The following is a 25,869-nucleotide window of genomic DNA, read 5'->3' as shown; positions in this document are numbered from 1 at the left end:
ACAGCTTTGATATTATATGGAGGCAAACAGAGGTTCTACTTATTCTCAATCCAAAGGAAAAAAAATCATGGCATGTTTCATTGTATTCTGTATATATGGACTATTCTCCTCTAGAACAGACAAGCGGAGGGAGGACACAAACCTCCCATGCATCTGAAGGCCACAAAGCAAGTTCAACTGCATATGAAGTAGCCATATGGCCGGTGTGCCCTGCTGTGCTCGCTTGAAGCCTGTGTGCTAGAGCCCTAAGGGCCTATTCAGAGGGCATATTTTTGACTTGTGTGCTGTCCATGTTTTTCACGGACAAGAATAGGGAATGCGGTGAATGTATTCTCCTTTCTTGGTATCCTAGGGTAGGCAGGAGGGCTTTTACCTAACAGTCCACCCTTGTTAAACTTAGTGGCCTCATCTTTCGACCATTGAAAAAACTACCAAGCAGATGCTTCATTACATTTAGCTATCCAAGTGAATGTTCCTCCGGTCATGTGATTCCCCCATATTTTCTCCGTAGTGTCCGCTTGTCCTGCGTTATACTTTTCCCTTAAAGGCGGTTTTACACGACTGTATTTGCGCGTGCAAAGTTTGCTTGTGCAATATGCAGAGAATGGAACCCATTCTTCTCAGCGGGTTAATTCTCACTTTTTGTTTTTGCGCACGTAAAAAAAACACAGTATGCTCTATTTTAGTGCAAATATGCGCAAAAACTGGCACCTTGTTTGGCTTAATAGCTACTCAATAGCCCTGCCCATTTGAACTCGTTGGGGAATTACAAAATACTCTTCATCGTGGCGCAAAATGTGCATTTTGTGCTTAGGCTCACATGAGGCTGCAAGAACTGTATGTATTTTTTATGATTTAACGATTTTTTTAATGCCTTCTATGACATGCACATATATACACACATATACACACAGAGCTCTGCTGTACATACAGTAGGTATAAGCATACAGCTTTGCAACACACAGTGCACATACACATAGCTCTGCTACATGCACATTACATATACGCACACAGCTCTGCTACACGCACGTTACATATACACACACAGCTCTGCTACACGCACGTTACATATACACACACAGCTCTGCTACACGCACGTTACATATACACACACAGCTCTGCTACACGCACGTTGCATATACAGACACAGCTCTGCTACACGCATGTTATATACACACACACACACATCACTGTCCTACACACAGCTTAGCTGCAGGTATGTTCTGCACAAATTTTAATAATGAGCATAAATACCTGCAAACAAGTGCAGTACCCAGTGTAAAAACCTTTTCCTCCTGCTCACTTGCAGCAATTCCTCACAGGCATCTAACTTGCCATATGATCATGACTAGAGATGAGCGAGTATACTCGCTAAGGCACATTACTCGAGCGAGTAGTGCCTTAGCCGAGTATCTCCCCGCTCGTCTCTAAAGATTCGGGGGCCGGCGGCGGGAGGGGAGCGGCGGGGGAGGAACGGAGGGGAGATCTCTCTCTCTCCCTCTCTCCCCCCTGCTCCCTGCCACAACTCACCTGTCACCCGCGCCGGCCCCCGAATCTTTAGAGACAAGCAGGGAGATACTCGGCTAAGGCACTAATCGCTCAAATAATGTGCCTTAGCGAGTATACTCGCTCATCTCTAATCATGACATAATAAATGGTCTTTCAGACTTGGACCTTTCATCTTCTTTTCTTATACCTACCTGTACTCCTTGCTCTGCTGATGTCAGGAGGGCTTGCTCCATGCATAGGTTCAGTGTTTCTTTCACAGTGGTCTTTGGAAGCTGAATTATATGAGCACAACATTTTGTAGCTTTTCTTTGTGCTTGGGTGATTGATCTCTGGGCAGCTCTTATTATGGTCTCTCTAGACTAGTTTGTGGCATCATACGTTTGGATAGTCTGCATAGGATAGACTCTACTAGATTGGACATATAGGTCTTTATCAGTCCTCTTTATCAGTCCATAGACTAGGACCCAGTAATTATGCAAGCCTCTAGTATCTGACCTGGAGAGATGGAACAACAAATTCATCTAAAGTAAATTTATCATAATTATACAAAAAACAGTAGAAGGAATCTGAATTTTGAACATAAATGTATCATACAGAGGTGTAATGTGACGCTTCTGGGCCCCAATGCAAAATCTGTAACGGGGGCCCCAATTATAATGCCTCATTCATAGTACTGGGCTCTCTTTACTTAGAAAAGAGGCCTTATGGGCTCCCTAAGGCTCCTGGGCCTGGGTGTATCTGCATCCCCTGCATCCCCTATAGTTACACCCCTGGTGTCATAATCAGACAAGAACAGTAGAAGAAATCTGAATTTTATTTAGCACTCAAACAGGCAGAATAATGCGAACCACATGAGTGAGCCATTGATTTGGAGGTTGATACAAATACGGAATTCTTGAGACGATTGGAAGCTTGCCCTGACATATTAGTGAAGGGCTAATCTAACTAGAACCCCGTGTCATTTTTACCAGGCTTATAATTATGCGCGTAAAGAGAGACTGCAATTGGTGATTTTGGCCGGGCAGACCGTGTTTAGCACACCGGCGGACTTGGGCAAAGCACTCAGGCATTATCACTATTTCCCCAGTCTCCTCTATGTTCTGCATATATTCATGCTTGAAGAGGTGAAGCATGCTTGGAGTAGACTTGCCAAAGTCTGCCATCCAATGTGGCTTGCCACTTCTTTCCCGCCATGCCTCATCCACTAAGTGGTGATCATGTCGTAGAAAATATTTGATACTATCCTAGAAGGTGACTTCTGTTATTCTGCCAGTGCTTCAGGAAGTCCCCGAAGGGGATTGCTACTCAATCATAGCGGCCTATTATCAGGGATATCAAATATATGTTTGTCAGTCTTTAGCCCTGTGTTATTAAAGTATTAACACTGAAAGTTAAATTTTAGGGATCTATTGTGTGAAGGGCTATGATCGCATCATGTTCAGCTTCCTCTCTATCCCAGCTTTGATCACACAGATAGATGTAGGGCAGCAAGAGGGAAATCTGTGCAGTCGCACAGTTCTCTCAGTGATCCAGCAGAGTGCTTTATCAGAACTTTGACCAAATATTAAGGAAGTGGTCAAGGGGATCTGGTGCTGCAAGCCCCCCTGACTTTAAACTATAAGATGCAGATACTTTTGAGCTACATTTTTCTTGCTGAAAAGTGCATCTTATGGTCTGAAAACTACAAGAATTTTTTCATGTCAGTTCTTACAAAGCACTCAAATCTTGGCCTTTTTAAACAAAAATTGAAATGTGTTTTATTAACATTTTCTTCCAGTTTTCTCATGGAATCTTAAGAACAATCTTTAGAAACATCCAGCAAACTCTAAAGTTTCTTGAGGTGATCATTTTTGGCTTGGCTGTAACAATAGAACTTGATATTGGCATAGCAAAAAAATTAGTAACCAGTCTTCATTTCTAAATTGCAGGACTACTTCTGGCCATGAAAATCTTAAGATTTGGCTGAATTTCACTGACGAGTGATTCTTCATGATGCTATTTCAAACTAGGCTAGATTTAGTTTACAATGAATGTTGTTGTAGTCTCATTCTTACTCATTTGATGAATTTGACAACTGCAAATTAAAGGCGATTATTATTACCTTAAAGTGATGTGAGGTATTTTTGGAATACCAAATTATTATCAGATTACTCTAGATTGAAAGTCTAACTATTTTTTAAGAACTTCCTGATTATGTGGTTGATTCCATAATTCACATGCAGGGGAATGTAGAGAACAGCATATATGTATGATCGCTCTTGACTTATTCTTTGCCTGGATGCGGCAGCCAATGGACATTTTGTTGGGCAGAATGGGTGTCAGAGGAACCCCCTACTCCCAATAGGTGTGAGTCTTAGAGGTGCGACCCCGGCATATAAGGAATTTATGGCATATCCTGTTGATATACTATAAATGTCTAAGATGGGGAAATTCTTTAAGATTCTCTGGAGATAAAATATGGCTTAGTGTTTTGAAGACACTGCCATGTTAGCTATACATACTAAAAATGGCGAAAGTGGAATGCGTTGTTTTCACAAGACAAACCTATTAACATCTTCTGCATAATTCCAAATAAGATAGTTGTCTGAAACTCAAAAAAGGATTCTATAAGGTTTAGGTATCATATATGTGGAATGTGAAAAGATGGAAACTTATACAAAAAGCTATGTACACATGCATTAAGGTTTCATGGTACTTTTGGTTCTCTTAATCACAAATCTTCATGGATTTAAAGGGATTGTTTGGGCACGAAATGGAAATTGTAAAAATGCTGAAATCTAGGAGGTACAGCTAAGCATAGGCAACCGGTATGTTTTATCTGCCACTCCAGACCCTCTTCTTTGTCCTGTGCAGCCAACCATCTGCCGCTGTGTCTACATGCATCACTTCCACAGTAAACACAGCAACAGACGGTTGCCTACAACTCCCAGCATGCATTGAGCTTGTCTGTCTGACAGCACTGTAGCTCCACCCCCAGCTCACAGGTCCTACAACTCTCAGCATGCATAGAGCTTGTCCCCCTGCCAGCACTGTAGCTCCACCCCAAGCTCGCAGGTCCTACAACTTAGCAGCACCAACCTCCCCCTCAGAGAGCCAGAGAAAGCCGGCTGAAGCAGCAGACAGGGCCTTCCGGCACTCTGAACTGCACATGACCAATGCAGCGCAGTGCTTCTGCTCCTCTGCTCCCATCATGCACTGCTCACAGGAAGTTGGAGGCTATAGACAAGTGCTAAGTCGCACATGCTGACAAGATGTCAAAGGAAGTGGAGATGTTTTTCCGGCAGAGGATCATGTGAGATAGATAAAAAATGTAGAAGGTAGCTAGACCAGGTAGAGTGAATAGAGATGAGCGAGTATACTCACTAAGGCACATTACTCGAGCGAGTAGTGCCTTAGCCGAGTATCCTCCTGCTCGTTTCTAAAGATTCGGGGGCCAGCGGGGGACGGGGAGAACGAGGAGGAACTGAGGGGAGATCTCTCCCTCTCCCTCCCCCCGCTCACCGCCGCAACTCACCTGTCACCCGTGCCGGCAGCTGAATCTTTACAGACGAGTGGGAGGATACTCGGCTAAGGCACCACTCGCTCAGGAAGTTAGCCTTAGCCAGTATACTCGCTCATCTCTAAGATTGAACCTATTACAAAATGACTTACTGTGATGATGTACATTAGATTTTAGAAAGATAGACTGCACCCGGAATACCCGGAATCGCTTCCCCTGTTTATATCACAGTTGGAATTACAATGGAGATTCCAGAACTAGACTATCCAAATGTTCATTGAACATTTATGAATGTGATCAATATCTAATATTTACAAAATGTGATTTGCTCTCGTAGATATCCGTGATACAAGAAGGTAATAATCCCGATATAACACAAATAAACTAATAACACATGCTTCAGCGCTGCTCCAGAATCATAATGACCATAATCATCAATTGGATACGTGTTTTGCATGTTCATCTGTTGATTCCAACTCTTAATCCGGTTAATTATTAGGCGATAATTATGTGTATTGTCAATGACTCTACTTTTTGCTCTTGTTCACAGAGCAGTGGACTTCCGGCGGTCATCGCGATTCTCGTCATCCTGCTTCTGATAGCACTTGCCTTATTTTGGTGGTTTTGGCCTCTATGCTGCAAACTGGTAAGCTATCATTGGAAGAATAACCTCGCAGTTACATGTTTTATTGTCTATGGATTCCTCATCATCCATACTTTCTGGAATTTAAGTCGAGAAAATAGACAATAAAGAGACAATAAATAAAAATTGTCCCCCATATGGTGTCTTGGCCAAAAGTGATAAGCCAGATGTTTACAAATTCTCTAAAATCATTGTCTTTATGTTTTAGAGGATGCGGCTTAACGGGGACGCATTACCTGGTCCATCTATACTAAAATATTTTAGAAATGTACTTGGAATGAAATTGCGGGTTTGTAGTCCATTATAGCCCATCATCTGTTCTCCCATAATCCATTGGACAAATATATTTATTTTAGATATAAAATAATAGTCCATTTAATCTATAATTTAATGTGTTTCATCCTGCTGGCATTTTCTCTATTGCCTCGGTGCTATCTTGCTGGCCACTGCTAATAGTTTTAATATTGGTAGCTTTTATCATCTCTACTAGTGGATCTGTACTTTTTGATGCACTGTACTTGCATTTAGACATCCTAACTGTGGCCAGATTATCATGAATGCAGTTTTTAATTTGGTATTGTTACTGGAGAAAGTGAATCAGCATGAAAGCAATCAACATTTTTGCCTAAAAGCACTCTTAGTGGGGCCGGTAATGCCTAGGTAAGCTGACTTGTTTGCACGCTAACATGAAAAAAAAAATGAAAGAAGAGGATTTTTTTTTTTTTTTACAAATGTCTATTTCACCATCATCTTCCTGTATTATGGAAATTTGAATCTTTTTCCTTCGTTCCCTTTTAACAGAATGAAAACATTTTTTGGCGTTTCAATATTTATCGAACTCCATTCGTTGTATATTGAAATACTTAACATTAGTATACTGCAGATTCCATGCCCTATCACAAATTTTTGCATTGCCTTTCAACCAGAACTAGTATGAAACGACACACATCGACTCTCCCGGAATATGCACGGAACTTAATTGAGATCTGTGGCACAATGGGGAGAAGAAAAACCCAACATCTTCTACAAATGGCTTTATTGAAGCTTCATTAGAATCCCATCAGGAACAAGACAAAACGAGGGCACGGTTTTGATGCGCATCGAGATGTCACGCAGCTCTTAGCCATAGCACGTTGAACAACCTGTGCATGCTCAGTTTAAAAACACATCACAACCAATAGAATCATGCAAAGAAAATCATGGGCAAAGCAGATGTCAAAAAACAGCAGAAATCAAAAAACAAAATATAAAATAAAAATACATATGTAACAGTCCTAAATTAATAATGCGGTATCCAATCAGATCTCTTATTCAGACAAAATGGGACACCATTGAATTCAATGAATGGCTAGGAGCTGCCTGTGATTGGCTGAGCGCTCAGCCAATCAGACACAGCCCTTTCAGGAGGCAGGGGTTTTAAAATCCCGCCTGCTTAAAGAGCTTCAGTACAGTGCAAAGAAGCCAAGTAGATAGATGCACCGAGGCCCGACAGCGTTGGCGAGGTTAGAATATATATATTTTTTTATTTTTTTACATAAGCTAGGCATGATTTTCAGGGAAGGCCTTATATTTAAAGCCCTTCCCCAAAAATAACAGAAGGCATTGTCGGCATGATATTGCTTTTAATGGGGCCGCCAGCAGCAGTGGCGGCCCTATTAAAAACAATGGGCACACAGCTTTGTTCACGCACTTTTGTTTGCACATCCGTGCAGCTCTGTTTTGCACGCACATATGCACGTGCAAAACAATGCTTATGTGACCGAGGCCTTACATTGTAATATCTGCCTGCAAGACAAGAAGAAAAATCTTTTGATATTGAGATTGCAGTGCAACAAACTTGGAGACAGCAGGGTATGAGCCTTTTCGTTACATATATAAACCCGTCTTTAGGTACTAAAGAAAAGACCAAGTCCATATATACAATGGATAAATATTTATTTCCTAAGCACACTCACAACTATAAGCTGTTGAAAATAGAATAGCCAGGGGAGTTTTATGAGGTTGGTAGCAATTTAGAATTTTTTTTTTTTTGCTATTGATCATTGTTTTCTCCTGTTAACCATCCAGGATGGATATTTATGGTCCGCCAAGCAACTAGTAGTTTTATTAATTTATTTTTGAAGATGTGCAGGATGAAAGCAATTGTATTCTGCACACAAAAGTTCTCCCGCAGGGACACCTTTAATAGGCGTGAAGAACTGTATTGCCTGTGATTTCTTTATGGAATGCAATACTATTAACCAGAGGCACAACTTGAAGCTTCTGGGCCCCAATGCAAAACCTGTAACAGGGCCCCCAACTATAGTGCTTTATTCATAGTACTGGGCTCCCTATATGTAGAAGAGAGGCCTTATGGGCCCCCTAAGGCCTGTGATTTCTTTATGGAATGCAATACTATTAACCAGAGGCACAACTTGAAGCTCCTGGGCCCCAATGCAAAACCTGTAGCAGGGCCCCCAACTATAATGCTTTATTCATAGTTCTGGGCTCCCTATATGGAGAAGAGAGGCCTTATGGGCCCCCTAAGGGTCCTGGGCCGGGGTGCAGCCGCATTATTACAGAATAAATAATAATTTTGCCACCAAGATACAAATAATGGCTATGGGTGGCGGGAATTTAGCTCCTATACTGGCACCGGTACACTACAAAAAAATTTCTATTGAAACTGAACAAAAATATGGGACAAAAGAAAACTGATTGTACAAGGAAGATTTTAGGATCCAAAGTATATTTACTATAGATCTTCAAAAATCACCTTAACACAAGTCCAGAAAGATGATGAGCAAGTACAGTGTATAAAGACTGAACATCAGCAATGATCCAAATGGGATTTTCCGGCCAACAAAAAGTATCCAAATGATTTAGTAGATGTCTGGAGTCACGTATGCATTCAGGAATGTTACGAATCAAAGGTTGCAACACATTATCCACCCAAGCACATGGGTTCTCAGATAGAGAACCTATATGGGGCAACTGGGTGAAAAAGTCGGGGGGATGGGACCCAGCTTATGTATCCTAGCTAGAGAATGAAAAATTGGTGTTGGTGTTGTTGGGAATTGTTCCTTAATACTTTCCACTTTTTAGGGGTTGGCACACCCAAACTCAACCCTTCATCTACTGAGGCAAAAAGACTCATCTGATATTGTAATGTTGGATCAGAGGACAGTTCAGGATAGCTGTTAGTATCTGATAACATTATCATATTCTCTTTTGTATATACCCCAGCAACAAGGATGACAATCAGACTGCCCTTGTCTGCCTGATGAACTACAATGTCTGGCATGTGGCTTAACTCCTTGATAGCCTAAAACTCACACCTGGTCAGATTGCTGGCATGATCAATATATACTAACTCAGAGTTTAGGACATTTAACCATTCAACCATGAGTTAAAAATGATCCCAGGATTAAAAAAACGTCTTACCAATACCAAAATTATCGGACCTCAATACCACCGGAGATGCAACCTCTGATTGTAAACATTGTCATTCAGATAAGGCTGAAAGATCTTGAAAAGAAAAAGCATCAATGGAGGTATCACTGTCCAAAAAACCAGCACATCATGTGAACATTGGTTAGAACCAACCATATAAAAGTGTTTTCTTACAACTTCTAATAAAGTTTAATGCAAATCACAATAAGAGGTTGGAGCAAATGAAGGTCCTCTGGGTAATACATCAATCTGCTTTTAGACAGAATCCAAGCTTCTAAATGAGTGACTTGATTTATCTGCTGGTGCGTTTGGGAAAACACCGATCTCCGCTTGTGTTTTCAACCCGCTCTGAGTTTTTTGAAGTTCCAGGTCCTTTAATATTGAAGCCATCATGAGTAATGGAATTGGATCCAGCTGAAATGTTCCTAGAGGATACCTCAGATGGTGTATAGGGAGAAGCTGGCTGTCTTACCCCAGTTTGTATCTGTTTGGTCATTCAAGATGTATATGTTGCTCTGTCAATACTATGTGTGGTTTTTTTTTGTTTACCTGCACCTCGTGCAATGTCCAATATGTTGGTTGCACATCTTGCAGCTTAAAATCGCACATAAGATTTCTGACATAGCAATCCAAACCATCTCTGCAGTTTTTTTTTTTGCATTTTTTTCACGCATGTGATGACTTATCTATGTGGGTTTCCAGCATAGAATGTATGAACCGCCCTCCATAGTGTAATCACATTCGTAAATTCCTCATTAGAGAAAGTTTGGGGATATTTTTATTAAAAGCTAAAGTCTCATTTGGTCTGAATGACAGATCTGATTTGCAAATAAGGGAGATGGAATAAATACTCCACAGTGCCACCTATTGAAAGGCAGCATTCCTTCAAGCCGAAGTCAGACTTTTTATACAAGCCTTCTTACAATGACCGGGAATTAAAAGCAAAGCCAAACTTCATGTACAAACAGCTGTTTCAGGGTTTTTTGCCCTTCATCAGTGTACAGTAGGAGTCTGGCTTTGCTAGTGAGAGGCCTGGGATGGGGGTCAGAAACGCTATCTTTTCTTCTTGGGGAGAGCAATTATACTCTATTTGAGGAGACTCAAATGGTCATGCACGCTCCTCTGGGTAATATGCAAATAAGGGAGATGGAATAAATCCTCCACAGTGCCACCTATTGAAAGGCAGCATTCCTTCAAGCCAAAGTCAGACTTTTTATACAAGCCTTGTTACAATGACTGGGAATTAAAAGCAAAGCCAGACTCCAAGTACATACAGATGAATAAAAAGTCTGACTTTGACTTGAAGGAATGCTGCCTTTTACTAGGTGGCACTGTGGAGGATTTATTCCATCTCCCTTATTTGCATATTACCCAGAGGAGCGTGCATGGCAATTTGAGTCTCCCCACTTAGTTTATAGTATATAGTTGCTCTCCCTAAGGAGAAAAGATAGCGTTTCTGATCCCAGATCTGATTTGATACTGCATTATTAATTTAGGGTTGCTACACATGTACTTTTATTTGTATTTGGTTTTCTTTGAATGATTCTGTTGGTTGTGATGTATTTTTAAACTGAGCATGTGTGGGATGTTCAAATAACTAAGAGTTGCATGATAGCTCAAAACACATCAAACCCTTATCTTCTTTTTGCCTTTAATCAAAGTTCAATAGATCCATATGTATAAGATGCTGGATTTTCCTTACTGCTTTCCATTGCTATGCAAATGTGAAATCAGCTGCTGAAATCCATCTCGGAATCAATGCCTAATTCCTATGACCAACATCCAGATTTTGATTGTAGGTCATTTCCACCGCCAAAAACATCCACCACATTTGCAAATAGTCTACCTTGATGGAGTATTTGATTTCACTGTATCTCAGTAGATGTATCAGCACTAACATAATGAAATTACACTTACAAAGGGGATATATCGTCAGGAAAGAGAATTCCACCTTTGTTATTAAGTGATTTTAAGAAATAGAGACCTTTATAACCGGTATCCATTCAAGAACATTATCCTAAATGCAGAAGTTCTTCCCTCACTGTCCATAGGAGCTCACACAATAGGCTGATATGTTTTCTTACAGGGTCAACCAAGACTTGTTCTCACAAGATGACTGAAACTTTTTGTTATAATAACAATTATTTAACTTTTTGATTCTATTATTTTAGACATTTACTGTATTTCTATTTAACTAGATGTTGAAAAAAAACTTTTTTTCAGAAAAAAAGAAAACTTTCGTCTTGCAAATCAAAATTCTAAAACTAGGATGATCCTTTACTTACTTTATAGCATCATTTAAATTCCATCTATCCCATCATGATAGTCCGAGTGGTATCCACATCACTATTGCCTTGGCTAAACCTCCCCTCAGATATTTCTGTAGAAGGACAGGAAGCTGGGGATTTTACAATCATACTTGAAATTAACTAAATAATCATATGTTGTGAAGGAAGAGACATAATTGTGCCGTACATCATGTATTTATGCAATAGCTCTAAATGCTACAATATGTATGTGCAATTTTGGTAACGTACATGTGTGTTTTTTTTCTAGGTCATCAAAGATCCACCTCCACCCCCACCCCCCGCACCCGTGGAAGAGGTAACTATGATATATTGCATATTTACAACAAATGCGTGCAAAAAATCATCTCTTTATGGAAGTTTAGAGTCTTAACAATAGGAAATACAATGCAAAGATACATTCAGACTTTTCTGCCGGAGGAAGTGGTGATGGCAAAATCCATAGAAGAGTTTAAAAGGGGACTAGATGTCTTTCTAGAGCGGAAGGATATTATAGGTTATAAATCTTAGGTCAATTGTTAATCTGGGTTTACAGGCAGGTAGGAACTATTAGGGGTTGATCCTGGGAACAGTCTGATTGCCATTAGGGAGTCGGGAAGGAATTTTTTCCCCAAAAGGGCTATTTGGCTTCTGCTCTTGGGGTTTTTTGCCTTCCTCTGGATCAACACAGGAGGATAGACAGGCTGGACTAGATGGACATTGTCTTCATTCAGCCTAAATAACTATGTTACTATGTTCTAGATGGATATGCAAGAAAGAGATGATAGTTGGGTCATTGTAGCCTTGACTTTGACTAGTGTGTCATTTCTGTCTCTAATTGTATGGCAATGATACGAGTAAACCTCAGGATCTCAGGAAGCAGATGTTCTGAAATAGTCTTGTGGAGTGAATTTGGGCTCCACTAATTCAAACCATTCAATTAATTACAGGGGTATAAATGAATGAAGCATTACTTTTAATGACACATTGCTGAAACTGTAGCAAACAACATACAACCCAATCCATAGGAAATATACAGCCAACGCACATGAGAGAGAGCAGTACATGGAATGTCTTCATCTCTACAAACAGAATTTCAGGAAAGTAGAATAGTTTACAAATATTCGCACATATCTAAACCAATCCGTAACAATTTGTGTACAGAACTTCATTGGTATTCTCAATCAATGTAGAAATACTAATTTAATAACATCACATTTCTCTATATAGGAGGAAGAAGCATTCCCCAATAAGAAGTGGCCTACAGTTGACGCTAGCTACTATGGTGGCCGTGGCGTTGGTGGCATTAAGAGAATGGAGGTTTGTTGTGTTGTGGTTTATGAATTAATGTCAGTGAGATCTCTAGTTTTTGTTTAGTTTTTATATTTTATTTTACCATTCTCTATGATTTGACCTAAAGTCTTCCTTACAAAATGTATTTAGTTTATTGAATTTAGTATGTTGTATAGAGCCTTCATTTGGCATTTATTTAAGTCTAGGATACTCTGCTTTACCTTTATATGCCCACCATTTCATACATTTGAATTTGATAGTTGAAGTCTATAAGCATGACCTTTTTCTTAGAGAGTGGATACAAAATGAGTACTTATGGGACCATGATGGATTTTCCTTTCCTCGGCATTTGCCTATATTTTAGTATAAAAATATAGAAATGAAACTGTAATATAACCAGCACCTCCTAACGATTACTTTGGGGGTAACAGGGTAGTGTTTAATATATGTGTCCTGTGAAAGTATTGAATTATATTAGGGAAGTATTGAATTATTTTTTAGACAGTAGTCATGTGTATGGCAAGAAATATGTAAAAGACATATTGTAGTTTTACTAACAGGTTTTCAGAGGATGAACATGCAGTTTTGTCATAATCAACCTGTTGTAATATTTTTCTAAAATTGAAGTCAACCTTTGAAATGTTTTACTAAGAGAGAAGTATCACACATGCTGTGGACTTTGAATTGTTGACTATGGGGGATGCCACAGTACCTGAGTGTTTCTCATTGCACTGTTCTCCGATGTATTTAAAAATAATTAAGCATACCTGAATAATTAGGCTATGATACCCCATGAGTATCACCTAAATTATTACATCAGTCCTCTTTTCATTATTGTCTTATAGAAACGATGTCCTTACACTATCTATCTATCTCATATCTATCAATCTCATATCTCTATCTATCTATCTATCTATCTATCTATCTATCTATCTATCTATCTATCTATCTATCAACCTCATATCTATCTATCTATCTAACTCATATCTATCTATCTCATATCTATCTATCTCATATCTATCTATCTATCTATCTATCTATCTATCTATCTATCTATCTATCTATCTATCTCATATCTATCTATCTATCTATCTATCTATCTCATATCCATCTCTTATCTATCTATCCATCTCATATCTATCAATCAATCTCATATCTATCTATCTATCTATCTATCTATCTATCTATCTATCTATCTATCAACCTCATATCTATCTATCTATCTATCTATCTATCTATCTCATATCTATTTATCTCATATTTACCTATCTATCTATCTATCTATCTATCTATCTATCTATCTATCTATCTATCTATCTATCTATCTCATATCTATCTATTTATCTCATATCTATCTATCTATCTATCTATCTCATATATATCTATCTCCTATCTATCTATCTATATATCTATCTATCTTATATCTATCTCTTATCTATCTATCTATCTATCTCATATCTATCTCTTATTTATCTATCTATCTATCTATCTATCTATCTATCTATCTATCTATCTATCTATCTATCTCCTATCTATCTAACTCATATCTATCTATCTCATATCTATCTCTTATCTATCTATCTACCTATCTATCTATTTCATATCTATCTATCTATCTATCTATCTCCTATCTATCTATCTCATATCTATCCATCTCATATCTATCTATATATCTATCTATCTCATATCTATCTATCAATCGCATATCTATCTATCAACCTCATATCTATCTATCTATCTATCTATCTAACTCATATCTATCTATCTCAAATCTATCTATCTATCTATCTATCTATCTCATATCTATCAATTTATCTCATATATACACCTATCTATCTATCTATCTATCTATCTATCTATCTATCTATCTATCTATCTATCTCATATCTATCAATTTATCTCATATATACACCTATCTATCCATCTATCTATCTATCTATCTCATATCTATCTATCTATATATCTATCTATCTCATATCTATCTCTTATCTATCTATCTCATATCTATGTCTTATCTATCTATCTATCTATCTATCTATCTATCTATCTCCTATCTATCTAACTCATATCTATCTATCTCATATCTATCTATATATCTATCCATCTCATATCTATCTCTTATCTATCTATCTATCTATCTATCTCATATCTATCTCTTATCTATCTACCTATCTATCTATCTATCTATCTATCTATCTATCTATCTATCTATCTCATATCTATCTAACTCATATCTATCTAACTCATATCTATCTATCACATATCTATCCATCTCATATCTATCTATATATCTATCTATCTCATATCTATCTATTTATCTCATATCTATCTATCTATCTATCTATCTATCTATCTATCTATCTCATATCTATCTAACTCATATCTATCTAACTCATATCTATCTATCACATATCTATCCATCTCATATCTATCTATCTATCTATCTATCTCATATCTATCTATTTATCTCATATCTATCTATCTATCTATCTATCTCATATATATCTATCTCCTATCTATCTATCTATATATCTATCTATCTTATATCTATCTCTTATCTATCTATCTATCTATCTCATATCTATCTCTTATTTATCTATCTATCTATCTATCTATCTATCTATCTATCTATCTATCTATCTCCTATCTATCTAACTCATATCTATCTATCTCATATCTATCTCTTATCTATCTATCTACCTATCTATCTATTTCATATCTATCTATCTATCTATCTATCTCCTATCTATCTAACTCATATCTATCTATCTCATATCTATCTCTTATCTATCTATCTACCTATCTATCTATTTCATATCTATCTATCTATCTATCTATCTCCTATCTATCTATCTCATATCTATCCATCTCATATCTATCTATATATCTATCTATCTCATATCTATCTATCAATCGCATATCTATCTATCAACCTCATATCTATCTATCTATCTATCTATCTAACTCATATCTATCTATCTCAAATCTATCTATCTATCTATCTATCTATCTCATATCTATCAATTTATCTCATATATACACCTATCTATCTATCTATCTATCTATCTATCTATCTATCTATCTATCTATCTATCTCATATCTATCAATTTATCTCATATATACACCTATCTATCCATCTATCTATCTATCTATCTCATATCTATCTATCTATATATCTATCTATCTCATATCTATCTCTTATCTATCTATCTCATATCTATGTCTTATCTATCTATCTATCTATCTATCTATCTATCTATCTATCTATCTCCTATCTATCTAACTCATATCTATCTATCTCATATCTATCTATATATCTATCCATCTCATATCTATCTCTTATCTATCTATCTATCTATCTATCTATCTATCTCATATCTATCTCTTATCTATCTACCTATCTATCTATCTATCTATCTATCTATCTATCTATCTCATATCTATCTAACTCATATCTATCTAACTCATATCTATCTATCACATATCTATCCATCTCATATCTATCTATATATCTATCTATCTCATATCTATCTATTTATCTCATATCTATCTATCTATCTATCTATCTATCTATCTATCTATCTCATATCTATCTAACTCATATCTATCTAACTCATATCTATCTATCACATATCTATCCATCTCATATCTATCTATCTATCTATCTATCTATCTCATATCTATCTATTTATCTCATATCTATCTATCTATCTATCTATCTCATATATATCTATCTCCTATCTATCTATCTATATATCTATCTATCTTATATCTATCTCTTATCTATCTATCTATCTATCTCATATCTATCTCTTATTTATCTATCTATCTATCTATCTATCTATCTATCTATCTATCTATCTATCTCCTATCTATCTAACTCATATCTATCTATCTCATATCTATCTCTTATCTATCTATCTACCTATCTATCTATTTCATATCTATCTATCTATCTATCTATCTATCTCCTATCTATCTATCTCATATCTATCCATCTCATATCTATCTATATATCTATCTATCTCATATCTATCTATCAATCGCATATCTATCTATCAACCTCATATCTATCTATCTATCTATCTATCTAACTCATATCTATCTATCTCAAATCTATCTATCTATCTATCTATCTATCTCATATCTATCAATTTATCTCATATATACACCTATCTATCTATCTATCTATCTATCTATCTATCTATCTATCTATCTATCTATCTCATATCTATCAATTTATCTCATATATACACCTATCTATCCATCTATCTATCTATCTATCTCATATCTATCTATCTATATATCTATCTATCTCATATCTATCTCTTATCTATCTATCTCATATCTATGTCTTATCTATCTATCTATCTATCTATCTATCTATCTATCTATCTATCTATCTCCTATCTATCTAACTCATATCTATCTATCTCATATCTATCTATATATCTATCCATCTCATATCTATCTCTTATCTATCTATCTATCTATCTATCTCATATCTATCTCTTATCTATCTACCTATCTATCTATCTATCTATCTATCTATCTATCTATCTATCTCATATCTATCTAACTCATATCTATCTAACTCATATCTATCTATCACATATCTATCCATCTCATATCTATCTATATATCTATCTATCTCATATCTATCTATCAATCTCATATCTATCTATCTAACTCATATCTATCTATCTCAAATCTATCTATCTATCTATCTATCTCATATCTATCAATTTATCTCATATATACACCTATCTATCTATCTATCTATCTATCTATCTATCTATCTCATATCTATCAATTTATCTCATATATACACCTATCTATCCATCTATCTATCTATCTATCTCATATCTATCTATCTATATATCTATCTATCTCATATCTATCTCTTATCTATCTATCTCATATCTATGTCTTATCTATCTATCTATCTATCTATCTATCTATCTATCTATCTATCTATCTATCTCCTATCTATCTAACTCATATCTATCTATCTCATATCTATCTATATATCTATCCATCTCATATCTATCTCTTATCTATCTATCTATCTATCTATCTCATATCTATTTCTTATCTATCTATCTATCTATCTATCTATCTATCTATCTATCTATCTCATATCTATCTAACTCATATCTATCTAACTCATATCTATCTATCACATATCTATCCATCTCATATCTATCTATATATCTATCTATCTCATATCTATCTATCAATCTCATATCTATCTATCAATCTCATATCTATCTATCTATCTATCTATCTATCTATCTCATATCTATCTCCTATCTATCTATCTATCTCCTATCTATCTATCTATCTATCTATCTATCTATCTATCTATCTATCTATCTATCTATCTCCTATCTATCTCCTATCTATCTGCTATCTATCTCATATCTATCTATCTATCTATCTATCTATCTATCTATCTATCTATCTATCTCATATCTATCTATCTATCTCATATCTATCTATCTATCTCCTATCTGTCTCCTATCTATCTATCTATCTCATATCTATCTATCTATCTATCTATCTATCTATCTATCTATCTATCTATCTATCTAGTTAAACTTTTGTGCATAATCTGCTCTTATAAACACTCTAAAATTACCCAATAGCCTACTGACCTACATTTTACTAAGCTCATACAGTACTTTTTGTACCTTTTTTTTACAAGGAGCCCCATAATACTGCATGTCAGATTGGCATGTGTGGCCATTTCTTATCAGATGGTAACATTTAAATGCTTTGATTGAATAGTTGTTGGAATAAAATAATTCAGAAGAAACCCAAAAAGAACTGACCAGAAGGAATAAGATCATCCAAACCAAAAATAGGGGTTGTGATGGCTTAGTGCCTGGTATCGCTGAATTATCTTCAAAGTCATTATACTATTGAAACTTTGATGTAAATTGTAATTTTCTAGTTTTTTTTTTTACTTTGCAATATTACATAAAATATTTTTTCTGCACAGAGAGAGTCTGTTAAACAGCTCATATGAATTCACAGCCTAATATTAGCACAGTTCTCTTCTAAGAGCAACCACAATGCATGAACTGTTTTAGGATATTAGGAAGCTGTCAAACTGCAGTTATGAGATCAGATCCTTGTATAATAAATAAATCAGCTACAGTATATAGGGATGTTCTCTGTATCTTCTATTTGATCCCTACATCAGACTACAATGTACTCTACAGTAGTAATGCTGGTTCTGTTTAGCTTGTGTGAGGACCTGTGTTTGGGGATTATGGAAAAAATGACAATTGTCCCCAATTGTATTCTATGAAGGGACGCAAGCATAGAAATAAAAAAAAACCATTGTATAACCAAAGGGGAAAATTAAGTGGGTCAACAGTAATTAACACAGTTTGTTACATTATTATGCCGACTAATACTGAATGACGAACGAAAAGTGTGCGATTCTCTGTCATTCAAATGTTACTCATGTTTTGACCTGATCGATTATCGCTCACTTTTGCTCGTTTAAACCATTTTTTGCACGATAATCATTACATCTAAACGCACCTTTATTTGTGTATTTTTTTATTTTTAATGCCAATAATGTTAAAAAATAACCCCTTTTGTGGGCTGTTGTATTTGAGTTTCCCCAGTAAAGTCAGAGCTTCAAGGTAAAAACCTGGTAGTTGACATTTTTTAATCTCCTTATTTTACCATATTTTCCACCTGTCCGATACCAATCCAAATGGCCATTAGTGGTTCATTTGAGATTTGTCTAAATCTCAAGATGAAAAAATCTTTTTCTGCAATATAGGATGCTCCGGCATGCTCTAAATGATTGGCTACTGTTGTGTTTTACATTAAAACCCAAATCAAAGAATGATAACTACAAAGTAGAGATGAGCGAGCATACTTGGTAAGGCGATATACTCAAGAGAGCATCGCCTTTTTTGAGGACCTGCTGGCTAATCCCTGAAGATTCAGGGGGGCCGCGGGGGTCTGGGGCGGTGCAGGGCAGCAAGGGGGAGCGGGGACGAGAGTGAGTGAAATCCCTCTCTCCCCCTCCTGATCCCCTCTGCAACGCCTCGCTCACCACCACGGCCCCCCCGAATGTTCAGGGACGAGCCAGCAGGTACTCGGAAAAGGCGATGCTCTCTCGAGTATATCGCCTTACCGAGTATGCTCGCTCATCTCTACTACAAACCTGAAAAACAACTCCAAGGATGTCGGGCCAGAAAATGGACTGTCATAGTCTGCTCTCAGTCCAGCTATGACGGATCTGACAGTACTGCATGTATGTGTTAGAAACATTCTGTTAGAGGGTTCTAGAAGTTTGATGACAAGTATTACGGGGTCATTCATTTTCAACACATTTATATATCTAACTTTTTACTTACCTTTTTTTAAGGTCCGCTGGGGGGATAAAGGTTCTACTGAGGAAGGTGCAAGATTAGAAAAAGCTAAAAATGCTGTTGTGACAATGCCAGAGGAAGAGGAAATGTCCATGGATCCTAAACCTGCAAAGCCTAAAACTACCTCACCAGTGACTCAGACTAAATGGTACACTCCAATCAAGGTAAGTTTTGAGACACGAAAACGAAGAAAAAATAATCTGGGTTAATGAGTCAAGGATTTCTTATCTTCCAGTATGATCTTATAAAAGTATCCACCAAAATGGTGTCCTATTTAACCAATTCTACATATTTTTTCTTCACCACTAAGACATCTATAGAAGCATATTTACCTGGTCTATTGCCACTAGATCAAGTAATGCAAACTGAATGTTGACAATAGTGTAATGTTTTTTCTTGAAGGGTCGACTTGATGCACTGTGGGCCCTCCTACGAAGACAGTATGACCGCGTGTCCTTGATGCGTCCTCAACAAGGAGACGAGGTAATATTTATATTATCAAACTAAAACAGTAACATTTTTTCCTAAAAATTGGGTCACTCTTTCATCTGCGCATATTATTAGAGATGAGCGAGCACGCTCGGTTAAGGCAATTACTTGAGTGAGAATCGGTCTTTTCAAGTAACCGCATACTCGTCCGAGAAAATTCGGGGCGGTGGGGGAGAGTGAGAGATATCCCTCTCCTGCTCCCCCCCACAACCCCCCGCTCACCCCCGCCTCCCCTTCCTGAATTTTCTTGGACCAGTATGCAGTTACTCGAAAAGACCGATGCCTGCTCAAGTAATTGCCTTAACCGAGCGTACTCGCTCATCTCTACATATTATATCTGTATGTGTATATCACCTTGGCATGTACTTAATTACAAAAAATTGAGACCTAACGAACTGAGTTACCCCTAATGATATGCATCCATTTTTGATTACTGTACATCCAACTGACGCACCATACAGGAGCAACTTATATATATATATATATATATATATATGTATTATATTTCCTTAAATCACATCCTTTAAATTATTGCTTGCGACAGTAGATGATATTGCACTTATCACCATGAAATAATGTTGGCTTCCATTTATCCCTCCTAGTCCTTAAATACAGATAGTTACTTGGTGGTGTTCTGTTTAAGATGCTACAGAACCTACTACACCTAATCGAGAATCACGGCCCAGCCAATCATTATAAAACAACAAGACAATCTTTATTAACAAACTATTTTAAAATAACCAGGAAGGTATAAAGCCATAATAACAACCAGACTAGAGGTAAGCTTACATGGACGAAGTGCAAATAGCAAATAAATGGCTGCCAAAAGACAAAGACACATAGGGACAGTAAAAAGAACTCTCATACCAATAACAATAATAAAGTGCAACAAGAGAGAAAGTAATGTGACTTCTAAAGTTCAACACAAATAGCCAAGGAAAGTATTTAATCATATCAAATAGCCAAAAATAAACAGTAGCAGCATATATCACCCTGAGGTCTGGTGCGCCCTTCCTCAAGGGATTTTTTTTTTGGCTACTTAATATAATTTAATACTTTCCTTGGCTATTTGTGTTAAACATTATAAGACACATTGTTTTCTCTCCAAGGATTATTGCACTTTATTATTGTTATTAGTATGAAGGTTCTTTCTACTGTTCCTGAGTCTTTTTGTAGCCACTTATTTGTTATTTGCACTGTTAGTGTATGCCCATCTGTAGTCTGGTTGGTATTATGGCGGTATGTCTTCCTGGGTATTTTAAAATAGTTTGTTAATAGATTGTCTCGTTGTTTCATAATGATTGACTGGGCTGTGATTCTTGTTTAGGTCTAGTATGCCTTTTGTTTTACAGCTATTTAATCTTGCTCTAGTTATAGCAGTTATATTACATATCCTACAGTACCTGCAGCCATGCCCCATGGTGAATTTCAAGGTGCATGCTTGCATTGCCCTACGCAGTTACAAGCACATTGCTCAGTCCATTGGAGTCCAAAAGGAACTCAATGTAGCAACCCACATTTAGATAGAAGAACCCCATGTTTTTGCTCTTCTACCACACTCCCATTAATCTGGGGCTTCGAGAAATCCATGTATTCTTGTATATATAAGCAAACATCTTAGCATTTGAAATAGTTTTTTATTGCATATTTATTGCAGAAAATCACATATTCCAAAGCAAATAACGGCCTCCATATAAATATAGACATATGTAGTACAAAATGCAGAAATCCCTTTCTGCCCAAGCTATTCTTTTTCTTTTTTTTTCCCCTGTCATGCTAAACCATGCTCTTTGTAGACTTTGCAGGCTGTTCTACAAAAGTCATATAAGCAGCAGGGTAGTTGTAGCGTTCTCAGGGTACCGTAGACTTGAAAGGGAGGCTGTGGGATCTGTCATGATTTGGCAGAGGGTGGAAGGCTGGCAACGTTTCAAATGCCTTGAGATACTGCGAAGTTTAGTACTGATGGGTATGACTTCGAAGTGTCACTTGTCTGATGAGAGAAATAAACTTTCTCTAATAAAAAAGTTCTCTACTCAAACTCATTTCTTCATTATTTATGATAAAAAGAAACAAGTTGCTACAGTTTGTTATTTTTTTGGTGTAACTTTTCCCTTCCTTTCGACACAATGCCTAGAAGTGCTGTCAGGCTAAGAGATAGATATCTCGGCATGCCAAAAGCCCCCAGACTTCTGTTTATTCAACGCAATCATCGGGACTAGTCGAAGCTTAACTCTGTTCCGGTGAATCAAAGGCGTCGCACATCCAACCCCCTCCACTTTATGCTTTCTCCCTCTGCTGTCTGCTCGTTTTGAGTGTGGCCCAGCATTGGAGAAGGCCGCACACATTCAGAGTTAGAAATCAGGAGAAAAGGCTTTGATTGTGGTTCGAATTCCTGGGAGTCATAAATGTTTCAGCTGGCAAACCGCAAGGTTATGGAAGCTGATACAGGTGCGAGCTAGCAGGTTGTCTCTGACATCTGTTCAGAGCAGAGGCATGGGTCTTCACCAGCCTGCAGCGAGGCTGCTGGATTGTCAGCAGATGTAGTTAAGAGTGGCAGAACAGTTTTGGTCTCACACTTGCTGCCTGGGGGGTTTAAACACCAAAGGTAAAGAGGGGGTGGACACAGCTGCGCTCCCAAACTTGCCTGAGGCACAAATAAAGAGATCTAATATAGTTTGACTCTGTTGTGGTGAGGAGACTAGGACAGAAAGCCACTTCAGAGGCAACTTAACGCAACAACATCTGCCGCCAAGTTTCCAGGGAGTGACAGGGGACAGCAGGTACAGATCGAAGTCCCCACGTAAACAGCCTCCATTAAGCCATGAACTCTTTTGATGGGTTTCCATCAAACATGCTGGAGTCCGCAGCAGGAGTTGGTATTGTTTTCAAAGCAGTGTTTTGTTTTATGCACTAACAAGGTAATTTATAAATGATGCATTACTAGGAACTTTTTGCTTATGCGAAAGTGATTGAGATAGAAAAAGAGTATGGAAAAGTAAGAAAGTAATTCAATACGCCTGTCATGATTCAAGTCTCTGCAGAGCCATTCTGCATTGGAGGTCACATTCACCTTCAGGTTATATTGCTCCAATGAACTATTCATTGCCTAAATACTCATGCATCAATTGTGATATATTCCTCCATTCAAGCACCGTTTTACATTTTTCACATTGACCCGAACAAACTCCGAACGCAGTCGATTTTGCTAACAAGAAATGCAGAATTTAGTCACGATGCAAGGATTTTAGTATGCTTATAGTTAAGTACAGACACAATATTGGAACTTCACACTTTGGTATTAAGTGCTTTATGGTGTGATGTGTTTCAGCGCTACTACGTTTCAATAGCAGTATTCTAAACTCTTTGATGGCAGGGAAGGAAAATGTTATGTGCTTGTTCTGTTTTTCATCATCCAATTTGAATACGCTGAGCATATTGGTAACAGCACAGTGAAATATGCATGTAAGACATTGACAACTCAGAAGAAAGCTCTAACTAGAGTATGTCATACATCCAGATGAATGAAACTGTTGTGCTGGACAGTATTGCAAAGTTTTTCCATTAAATGTGTCAAGAAGACCATTCATCAGTAGAGCTTAAGCATTAAGGAAGCAAATGCTTTAAAGCTTCTTTTCCATAGTTCTTCATGATTATTGAAAAAGGGTGATGACTTTGACAAAGGTCAGTAAAGCATCCCATGACAGTGTCTTCATATTTGCTAATCAGGACGGTTAGAAGGTTATATCATTGGGGCTTCATTGAGATTTTCTGAGCATAGGACCCTTTTTTTATCAAGACATTGATGGCTTTTTGATATGCTTAATTTACGTGTCAGAGGTTGTTCTAATCAGCCCCCCCACACCCCCACCCCACCCCACCTCCACCCCTTTCCTTTACTTTTTTGGGGACATTCATTGTCTCAAAAATTTAGGAATCTGTAAGTAAACTATTATCTTTGTAACAGTTCTAAAGCTGAAAATCATGGGCCTAACTATAGAGGATGCAGGGGATGCGGTTTCACCCGGGCCAAGAAGCCTTAGGGGGCCAATAAGGCCTAACTTCTCCATATAGTAAGCCTAGTAGTATGAATAAAGCTTTATAGTTGGGGGCCCTGTTACAGATTTTGCATTGGGGCCCAGGAGCTTCAAGTTACGCCTCTGCTGAAAATCCTACCGTACTTATTGGAATTGGAACCACAACTTAATCTAGATCAAGGAAGTTTGATTAAGCAAGAGTACTTTTGTATCAGACATATGGCTTATAGCCTTCGAGGTGTTACCAGCCGCTCACTCCTGCATAGTTTGACATCAGGCATGGACAGACCCTTTTGCATTTCAAGTGGGACAGCTACTGATTGTATTGTATTAATGTCTTATTTCAGTTGATGGGATATATGCACAGTAGTGCAAATTGATGCATGTTTGACGGTTGCATCAGGAATTGCCTCTACCGGTGTCGCAGTGTCTCTCCAGGACTGGCATCAGATTGAAGGCTGGACAATACGGGTGCCAATATGGATGTCAGGTCACACCCTGGTTGCCATTGTACTCGAACAGGCAATGCTGTAAAAGATTTGTGCAATAAGGCCAATTCATCTGCATTCTCTGCAAATTTTGCATCTCTCTAAAGCTTTTTCCATAGGAATGGGGTATACATTGGCACAAGTCTTTGATAGGATATTGGCATTAGTTTCTGTATGGAACAAGTACTCTCATGTACTTTCAAAATATCCAGGAAGTCGAGTCATCAGTTTTAACCATGTAAGAGAATGAATATTCTTTGGCCTGGTGTAATGGCCATTGTTATGCAGTGATAACAGCTTGTCTTTGTGACATGGTTCTCAGGAGTGTCATGCTCCTTGTTAGTCTTTTTAAGACATGCTGGTTAACCCCAAGAAATGGCAAGTTGGACATGACAGTTTAATTCTCCAAGAGAGACGTGACAGCTTTAAATGCCTCTTGTGCCAAGATATATGAACTAGTCCTACAGCTCTTAACCAGATTAGTCCCTTTTCCATTAACTGCTGGAAAGTAGGGCAGATGTCCGAGCGGCTGCTTGTAAATTTGATAATGTCTACTGTGTTAATCTGGAGGCTTTACTGATGGAGAAGGCTGTAGATAACAGGATTAAGGTTTCACTACCCTGGTTTTCATGGCACAGGAGAGAGGACTCAGGGGGTTAGGGACCAACTTCTGTTGTTATTCTTAATTGATTGTCAAAAGATTTTAATCTATCTTTATTAATTAGGTGATAGACACACATAGCCATTGGATGCCCATGATGCAAAACCAAATTAATCTTGTCTTCTTCTTTCGGCT

General features: G+C 37.4%; 1 protein-coding gene across 2 annotated transcripts in view; it reads left to right on the top strand.

Annotated features, from left to right (window-relative positions):
• ANTXR2 (ANTXR cell adhesion molecule 2) overlaps nucleotides 1-25,869 on the top strand; it is a 208,188-nt gene that overhangs the window by 108,739 nt on the left and 73,580 nt on the right. For both annotated transcript variants that reach the window (XM_066574248.1, XM_066574247.1), the window contains exons 13-17: nucleotides 5,559-5,654; nucleotides 11,640-11,687; nucleotides 12,599-12,688; nucleotides 20,059-20,226; nucleotides 20,465-20,545. In XM_066574248.1, the coding sequence (XP_066430345.1) occupies nucleotides 5,559-5,654; nucleotides 11,640-11,687; nucleotides 12,599-12,688; nucleotides 20,059-20,226; nucleotides 20,465-20,545 (483 nt within the window). The remainder of the gene's footprint in view (nucleotides 1-5,558; nucleotides 5,655-11,639; nucleotides 11,688-12,598; nucleotides 12,689-20,058; nucleotides 20,227-20,464; nucleotides 20,546-25,869) is intronic.

This window comes from Eleutherodactylus coqui, chromosome 7, assembly GCF_035609145.1.
Source record: "Eleutherodactylus coqui strain aEleCoq1 chromosome 7, aEleCoq1.hap1, whole genome shotgun sequence".
In the NCBI taxonomy this organism is placed as follows: domain Eukaryota; kingdom Metazoa; phylum Chordata; class Amphibia; order Anura; family Eleutherodactylidae; genus Eleutherodactylus; species Eleutherodactylus coqui.
The sequence above is the reverse complement of the archived record's forward strand: the minus strand, read 5'-3'. Positions and strand labels throughout refer to the sequence as shown.